The 9,184-nt window shown below is 50.9% G+C and overlaps 1 protein-coding gene across 2 annotated transcripts in view; it reads right to left on the bottom strand.

Annotated features, from left to right (window-relative positions):
• Nucleotides 1–551: 551 nt before the first annotated feature.
• The window catches only part of MAML1 (mastermind like transcriptional coactivator 1), a 44,773-nt gene continuing 36,140 nt past the window's right edge, over nt 552–9,184 (bottom strand). The window contains exons 3-5 of one of the 2 annotated variants that reach the window (XM_069468589.1): nt 8,899–9,138; nt 6,723–6,819; nt 552–3,919 (exon numbers count right to left, since the gene is read on the bottom strand). In XM_069468589.1, the coding sequence (XP_069324690.1) occupies nt 2,940–3,919; nt 6,723–6,819; nt 8,899–9,138 (1,317 nt within the window). In that variant the 3' untranslated portion in view covers nt 552–2,939. The remainder of the gene's footprint in view (nt 3,920–6,722; nt 6,820–8,898; nt 9,139–9,184) is intronic. The other variant, XM_069468590.1, reaches the window with a different exon arrangement.

Here is a 9,184-nt window from a genome sequence, read left to right as displayed (position 1 = left end):
CGGCTTCCTGGGCCGACCTGCCTCCAGCTCACAGGGGACCAGAGCAGGGAGGAGTTCTGGCGAGAGGGGCCCCCTCTCCCCTGAAGTCCAGGCTCCACCATCTGGTCCCTCTTCACAGTGTGACACTGACGGGTAGGATGGACACGCCAGAGCACGCCACTCTTACAACAGAAAAGGGAAAAGACAAAACCCATCCTGAAGAGAAACGAAATGGGACCCAGAGTAAAAATGCTTTGGGGGTAAACCTAAGGGTTTCGAATAAAACCTCAGAACCACTAAGGACCTAAGATACCACTGAGTTATCTGGTCCAACTTCCCTCCAATTAGACACAAGGACATGGGTGAGCCCCAAACACAGGAGGGAGACTGATTTCCCTGGTGACGTTAGCTCTGTTTAGTATCTACCATCACATAGCAGAAGTTACCCTGAGGCTTCAGTCAAACCAACCCCTGCCCCCAATAACGCACACTAAGCAGCTAAGGCACAGAAGGACATCACCCCACGACTCTCCCTGCCAGCAGACCCCAGGCGAAGTCAAATACACAGGCAGTTTCCATACTAGCAAAATACTTTTATTATTTTTATAATGATAAAACAAGGAAAGATTTTTTTTTTTGGTGTATACCAGAGTTAAGGGCAGTAGAAGAATAAGGGGATTAATAGGATTTCTATGCACTTTTGATGACAATAAAAAGTTAACAATACCAACCGTTTGCCATAAAACTTATCATAGCTCCCCCAAAACACATATATAAGATCATAGTTTAAAAATCTATAAAAGTAAAAAATATACAGTTGGAAGCTCTAACGCTTATTCCGTCTTTAATATAAAATTGTAAACATTTATTTACACAAAGCAAATGTGTATAATAAAAGTCCGAGCACCCTTTTCTTCTGAGTCGTGGCTCCTGGAAGACGGGGCTGTGCACAGAAGCAGTCCTCCTCCCCTGACTCCCAAACCAGATTTATAAATAAAGCCATGGGCAGCTCCTGGGGGACCCCAAGAATCACATTTTATTGCTATGACATTGCAGCAAGTGAGGGGCCCCAGGCTGCGTGGCCGGCCCAGGACTAAGGCAGAGTGCAGGGGCCGGCGAGTGCCCTGGGGACAGAGGCAGGAGGCGGGCAGCAGCTGGAGGGAGATAGGAGAGGAAAAGGATCCATAACCAGCTGTCAGCCCTATTTTTGGCAGAAAACCTGCTGAAGTCACTCCCTTCCCCTTCAGATTGGGGAACTCACTCAAAGGGTGTCTTCACTGGCTTTATGATTCGTCTCCTTCTTTGAGAGCTAAACTAAGCATATGGGGAAGGCAGGGAGGGTGTTTTAAGGGGAAATGGCCCGTATGCCACCAAGGGTGGCAAATGGCTATTAGAGAAGAAGATCTGAGGGTCTAAGTAACCTCAGTGAGAAAGGCACTGCTGGTGCAAAATAATTACCCATGCATGTACAACCCTCTCAGCCTCTCAAAGCAACTTAGGCTGGTCGCGTGAATACTTTCCTTGGCTCAATTCTTTATGTGTGATGCTCCTTGAATGATCCATTTTGAGACTGCATGAAAATGAAAACGGGGCTGTGGTTTCTCAGCGCCGCTCTGCACAGAAGCCACTCTTCAGCTACTCCTTTCTCTCCACCGGGCTCGTCGCCCTGCGCTTACCGCTGTGCTTTCGTTACGGGGAAGTGCCCTCTCCCCCTTCCCTTCTCACCAACAGCCACACGCCGCATTCTCTCTCGTGGACCCTTGGCTTAGTCAAGTCCACCTGGATCTTTAGGAAGGATGTGTTAGTGTTCTAAAGCAATCTCTTTAAAAAGTGCAAGTCGTCCAACACGGGAGTGGCGGAGGTCGTTAGGAGAAGTAGAGCTCCTTCCTGTGGGCCAGCCTGAGCCTCCTTCCCCAAACCTGTGCAATGCTAAGGTGCCCCCAGGGGTTCTATGACTTTCCTTCCCCTCCAGTGTAGCAAACCATTGCTTTCCACTTTGGCTGGAGAGAGGAGGAAGAGGAGGCAGAGAGAAGATCATGGGAACTGAAGACGGGTAAAGGAAAGACACCTGTGACAGCCACACAGTCACCACGCTCCCCCTGCGTTCAACAAGAGTGTTCAGAGGAACCTCGGAAGGTGGGGTGGCACGACAGAGGGCGCAGGAACCCCAAATCTCCACCTGCAGCATCTGCCTGGGCTCCTGCTGCCAGGGCATGGCAGGAAGGGGCTCCTGGGGGCCCGGGGAGGAGGAGGAGCTGCTAGGAAGACCCTGTCTGGGCCACCAGATCTGCCATCCCACGGCATCCTGCTCCTTCTTGGCACGCGCAGTCACAGCCTGCACTACGGAAATGACTTTCCAATGGCCGCCTTCTCCCTTGAGAGCTGACAAAGAGCAGAAACAAAAAAGGCTCTTAATCGAAAGGAAACCCTAGGTCTCCAATGCCACTTGATTGACTTAAACCACCACCTATCCTAATCTGTTTAAAAACCTTCTAAAAATTTTTTAAAAATCTTCCCTATGCTACAAATTGCAAAAAATTCTGCTATATAAAGTTTCAACAAAAACTTGTCCCCAACATTGGGGAAAGTGAAGAAATCTTAGATAAAGTCAACATGACGGCAAAGGTTTTTATAAGCCTGACACTGTGGGGTTTCACCGTTGTTACTGTTGGTTTTTTGGTCATTTGGATACAAAACCACCTTTAGAATCCTGTCCTGCTGTCCCAATACCAGGTAATGATGCCAGCAGCCGGGCTGGGGCCAGCCCAGCAGACCACAACTGCTGGCCGGGGAGCCACATGCCCATGGACCCCGACCAGGCCAGGCCGCGGCCAGGGCTTGGGCTCCACCTGTCCAGCTCCCTGGGCCATAAGCTTTTGGTCCAAAGTAATTGCTCTTTCTTGAATCTGAGAACAAAAATATAGGATGTATGAATACTAAAACCACCACAAATCCCTCCACTATTGAGACCCTAAAAGGTCATCCAAATCATTCATCCACTCCTCAGAAGTCCTGTTCTTCAGCAGGGAGTCAATCAGATCGGTGTGCCCAGCCACACTGGACAGCCCGCTGCTGCCCGGCTGCCCGCTGTAGGCAAAGGGCAGTTCCTGGCCCGCGGTCCGCACGGGGTAGGCCTGGGCGCAATGCAGCCCCACCCGGCCGCCCAGCTGTGAGGCTGGGCTCTGGCTGAAGGCCCCCAACTCAGGCCCTGCTGGGCTCAGGCCAGGCAAGCCCTGCTGCGTGGCTGCCTGGGGAGGCGCTGGGGCAGGGGCGCTGGTCCTCTGCTGCGCGCTCACCGGGGGCAGCAAGGACCCGGCTGCAGCTGCTGAGCTCATGGGGGCCATGGGCCTGCTGGGCATCGCCTGGGAGAACTGCGGGCTGGACATTTTCAGGTGGGCCTGCTGCATGTGGAAGCCGGAGGCTGCAGTGAAGGGGCTTACGCTGCTGTTCCCTGGGGTCTGGCCACTCAGGTTCGGCATTCCCTGATGCTGCCACGAGGGATTCTGGCCTCCAATGGCGGCTGACACCCTTGGGACCGGTGGCTTAGTTAAACCAGCGTTGAGGGTCCCCTTATTGTGCTGCTGGGAGAGGCCAGAGCTTCCTAGAGAGTTCTGCCCATAGGGAGCTGAGACCGAGGTGTTCTGGCCCACGCTGGTCTGCCGTGGAATGTGGCCATGTCCGTTGGTGGCCTGCGTGGGGGGCTGGGCAACTATCTGGGTTATGCCAGAGGACATGCCATAGAGGCTGCTCTGAGGCATGCTTTGGGAGCCGGCGAACTGAGCCACAGCCCGGTCCTGCTGGCCTGAGTTTGAGGGGAGAGAGGAAACCGAAGTGTGTGCAGGGCCCATTGGTATCAGACTCCCAGCCTGAGGGAACACTCGAGGGCAGCTGGAGTTGGACGGACCCAAGTTGTTCAGGCCAGGCATGGCAGCAGACGACCCTAGAAGACAGAGAAGATTTTGTCAATCAAGCTGGCATTTCTTTTTTTTTTTTGTTATATATATATATATTTTTTTCTCTTTTAGAGACAGGGTGTTGTTCTGTTGCCCATGCTGAAGTGCACTGGACTGATCACAGCTCACAGCAACCTCAAACTCCTGGGCTTCAGCGATCCTCCTGCCTCAGCTTCCAGAGTAGCTGGGACTATAGGTGTATGCCACCGTGCCTGGATAATTTTAAAATTTTATTTGTAGAGTGGAGTCTTGCTATGTTGCCCAGGCTGGCCTCAAACTCCAGGCCTCAAGTGATCCCCCCACCTTGGCCTCCCAAAGTGCTAGAATTACAGGGGTGAGCCACCATGCCCAGCCAAGCTGGCATTTCTTGACCCCCACTGTGGAGACGCCTCTGAGACCCAAGTTACAGCCCCTATCCTACATGTAAAATCGTAACACCAGACATCGCGTGGTCAGTGGTACAAGGTGAGGAAGAGAGCTCTGGGGGCTGGAGGGGTAGAAAATCTCCCCCACGGTGGAATGGAGGCCACGTCTGGAACAATGACAGGCTTCAGAAAGGCAAAGGGGAGGGAAAGCCAGTGAAATGGTTCATTCAATTTTCAAACACACATGAAATTTCTGCTCTGTGGGGGCCCTAAGCTAGGCACTGGGGCCTTCAGGATGGATCCAACCCAAGATCTGCCCTGAAGAGGCAAAGTCACCACGTGGTATGACAGGGTCCCAGCCTGGACAGCAGGGTGTGGGAACACAGGCGCCTGAAGCTTCAGTGTCTGGGAAAGATGTGGTGAGGGCCTCAGAGAGATGGTAAAGGTATACCAGGTTTAAAAAGCATAGAAATTTAGCAATTCAACAGTTTGGAGAAAAAGTATATTCTAGGCAGAGAAAAGAATGTGCAAAGGCAGAATTATGAAAGGCAGTCCGCGTGGAGAACTCGAAGAGGCTGCCCATGGCTGGGGTGTGGAGGCAGGGGCCAGCTGTTTAGAGATAAGATGGAAAAGCCAGCCCAGGCCAGACAGGGAAGAGCTGTGGCCAGCATGTGAGGAACAGGGCTGCAAAGCCCACGCTGATGGGGCTGGGACTGCAGCTCAGACCCTGCTGCGAGAAGCAGTTCTGATCTGACTTAGATGAGGGAGTGACGCAGTGTGGCAAGGCAGGGCATCCGGACACGTGGAGACATTTCTGAGACCTTACTGTTTATCCCAAAATGACAAGATGGTCAAGAGAGGAAGGAGGCTGGCATGAGATCACCAGATAATTTCTGAGCACCTGCTGGGAGACAGCACGGAACAGACAGAGAGAGCCCTGTGCTCAGGGAGCCTGCGGCCCTGGGCTTCTGGTATGAACAAGGGACACGTGGCAAAACCTGTTAACCGAGACAGGTTTTTGTGGGTAGGAGAGTCCCTGAGCCATACAGGAAGTGGCTTCTGTAATTCTTAAGAAAAGTTCTTTGCTTCTGCCTTTACGTGTCTTCAAAAAATGACCCTCTCCTATTTTCCAGATAAAGCGGGATTATTCAGGGATTGGCCCTAATGTTTTTCCTCGTCCTCTGTCCACTAGCGCCTAAATAAAAATCGGGTTGAAGAAAAGAGGAGAGCTGAAATAGCCGATCTCACTCCCATTGACAGCCCACGCCATGTCAGAGGGGACTGAAGGCAGGAGCCACGGGCCAAGCCCAGGCTTCTGAGATGCGTTAAGTCTTCCACTCCACGTTCCCAGTTAGCACACGTAGCCCCTCTACTCTCCGCCAGGACTGGGTCAGTCCTGTGGTCAGTCTCTCTGGGACACTTAGAGCGAGAGTACTAAGCGAAGAAGAGAGGTTTCTGAGACACTCCAAGAGGGGTAACAAGAGGCAGGTGCAGGCCAGATCTTACTGCATCTATCCTGTGAAATTTCTACGCATTTCTAGAGGGGCAGTCTAAGCAAGTTCCCCTGGCACAGCTCAGAGGCGACAGCTGAGACCACAGTGTACTTCCTGCCCTTTCTGGCCAACCGTCCACTGCTGACGCTGCCATCTGTGACACCAAAGTGAGTCAGCAGGAGGAGACAAAAGAAGCAAAAGGCCACACAACCACATCAAGTCTCTCTTTAACTGGAAAACAGGAGAGGGTCATTTTTTGAAAACACAATAAAGGCAGAAGCAAAGAATTTTCTTTTTTTTTTTTTTTTGAGACAGAGTCTCACTTTGTTGCCCAGGCTAGAGTGAATGCCGTGGCGTCAGCCTAGCTCACAGCAACCTCAAACTCCTGAGCTCAAGCGATCCTCCTGTCTCAGCCTCCCGAGTAGCTGGGATTACAGGCATGTGCCACCATGCCCGGCTAATTTTTTCTATATATATTTTTAGCTGTCCATATAATTTCTTTCTATTTTTAGTAGAGATGGGGTCTCGCTCTTGCTCAGGCTGGTCTCGAACTCCTGAGCTCAAACGATCCGCCCACCTCGGCCTCCCAGAGTGCTAGGATTACAGGCGTGAGCCACCGCGCCCGGCCAAGAATTTTCTTAAGAATTACGGAAGCCACTTCCTGTATGGCCAGAGACCCAGCAGAAGTATTTCCAGTGGTCTGCCTCTATGCCCTCTTCTCCTGGGGCCGGGTAACTAGAAAGCCAGGCTCCTTAGACAGACTGAAGTTGAGATGATAAAGTAAAGGCATTAGTCCCGAGCGTAAAGCTAGGCAGAGAGCAGGAACTCAACCAGCACCGCACAGTGACCAACACGAGCAGTGACGCTCCCTGGGCACGCCCCGCCTGCGGCCTGCCTCCCTGCTCCTGCTTTCTTGCTCAGGCGCCCCTTACCTGGGAACTGTCCGACCTGCTGCGGAAAGGTGCTTTGTGTTGGGTCTTGGTACTGGGGTGGTGGGCGGGTCAAATGGCGCTGAAACTGCTGCTTCTCCTAGAAAACGCCAAGAACAACAAAACAGCAAAACCCACATAAAACAAAACCAAACAGAGTTAGGCCAGAGAAAAGTAAATCATCCAAGTGTCTCACTCACATATGGGCTCCTGTGGAAATAGTGCTAATGATTTTACTTCGGGTTTTTTTTTTTTTTTTTTAGACAGAGTCTCACTCTGTTGCCTGGGCGAGTGCCGTGGCGTCAGCCTAGCTCACAGCAACCTCAAACTCCTGGGCTCAAGCGATCCTCCTGCCTCAGCCTCCCGAGTAGCTGGGACAACAGGCATGTGCCACCATGCCTGGCTAATTTTTTCTATATATATTTTTAGTTGGCCACATAATTTCTTTCTATTTTTAGTAAAGACAGGGTCTCACTCGTGCTCAGGCTGGTCTCGAACTCCTGAGCTCAAACGATCCACCCACCTCGGCCTCCCAGAGTGCTAGGATTACAGGTGTGAGCCACTGCACCTGGTCTACTTCGGGGGGTTTTAATAAATAGTATGAAACAGATCTAAGGAGCAATGGATAAGAAAAAAGGTAGGTCTATCAGTTTAAAAAAATGGAGGGCACCGGCCTGAGCAAGAGCGAGACCCCACCTCTACTAAAAAAAAATAGAAAGAAATTAGCTGGACAACTAAAAACATACAGAAAAAATTAGCCGGGCATGGTGGCACATGCCTGTAGTCCCAGCTACTCCGGAGGCTGAGGCAGGAGGATCGCTTGAGCCCAGGAGTTGGAGGTTGCTGTGAGCTAGGCTGATGCCATGGCACTCTAGCCCGGGCAACAGAGCGAGACTCTGTCTCAAAAAAAAAAAAAAAAAAAAAAGAGGGCAGATTAGGCAAATGAAAATCAAAGCCATGATGAGATCCCACCTCACACCTACTAGGATGGCTAGAATCAAAACTCAGACATTAACAAGCATTGCTGAGGATGTGGAGAAACCGGCACCCTCATACACTGCTGGGGGGAATGTAAAATGGTACAGCCACTGCGGAAAACACTCTGGCAGTTCCTCCAAAGGTGAAACGTAAAAATTACCACACGACCCAGCAACTTCACTCCTAGATATATATCCAAGAAAAATGAAAACATGTTCACATGAAAACCTGCATGTAAATGCTCACAGCAACACTGTTCGTAACAGCCAAAAGGGGGAAACAACCCAAATGCTCTTCAATAGTGAACGAATACAATGTAGCCTGTCCTGGACATACAGTGGAATCCTATGAAGTACTGATACGGGCACATGGCTGCATCGTGAAAACATCGTACGAAATGCCCAGAGCAGGCAGGGCTGTAGACGCAGAGAGAGACTAGCTGTCAGCGAGGGCTGCGGAGGCTGGGGGTGGGAGAATGGCTGCTCAGAGGTACAGGGTTTGTTTGTGGGTGATGGAAAGGTTATACCATGGACTGTGCTGACGGTTGTACAACTTTGTAAATATACTAAAACCCACTGAATTGTTTACTTTAAATGTTATGTGAATTATATCCCAATAAAGCTGTTATTTTTCTAAATGGCAAAACTAAGGCAGTGATCATCCTGAATCAACTTCACTCTCTGGAGCTAGTTCCATTGTCTTAAGGTGTAATTTAAAATCCTGTGAACTCACACTTGTTACCCTTCGTGCCTGCACACTGCACTTGGTGACTAAGTGAGTGAACTATGTGTCCTGATTCTAGAACCTTAAGGACATCTTCACTCTTCATGCTCTGGCTTATAACAAACTGTATTTACAGCAAAGCTGGGCCCCACAGCAGATGGATGGACAAGTGAGTTCAGTGGTTTGGAAGCTGCCAACCAGCAACATGGGAAAATGCCCCTTACGTGAAGTTCTAGCCACAGATTCTACCTTCATTAGCCCCACTAAGTGACACAAGGCAGCTTCTGACATAGGCCACCTCTGGCTGAGAAATGCACCACTGCTGGAAAGGAGTTTTTAAAGGGCAAACTACTCTAACACCACGCCTACAAAATCAGTGCCGAGCTACATGCACAAGTGGAGCTTGTGACCACTGCGGTGATTCAGGAAGCAGGCGAAGGTAGGGAGTGGGGCAGTTTTCTTCCATCTTTCTTTTTACCTGTTCTGCCAGAAGGTGCTGTTGCCTTTGAAGGAACTGCTGTTGCTGCAAATGCTTTTGCTGCTGCTCCCTCTGTTTCTGTTGGTCCAAAATCATCTGATGCTGCTTCATTACAGCCGCCTGCTGCTGGCTGCTGAGATAGGGGGAGCTGTTGTGAGAGCTGGCCACGGACACAGCAGGCGGCTGGGTCCCAACACTGGCGGCCGGGGCTGGTACAGGGACACTGGAAGGGTTCTGCTCCTGTCAACACAGGGGAGCCAGTGAAGTCTCCAAGCTCTGATCAGAC

Source organism: Eulemur rufifrons, chromosome 5 (assembly GCF_041146395.1).
Source record: "Eulemur rufifrons isolate Redbay chromosome 5, OSU_ERuf_1, whole genome shotgun sequence".
In the NCBI taxonomy this organism is placed as follows: domain Eukaryota; kingdom Metazoa; phylum Chordata; class Mammalia; order Primates; family Lemuridae; genus Eulemur; species Eulemur rufifrons.
This window is presented reverse-complemented; position numbering and strand designations above follow the sequence as displayed.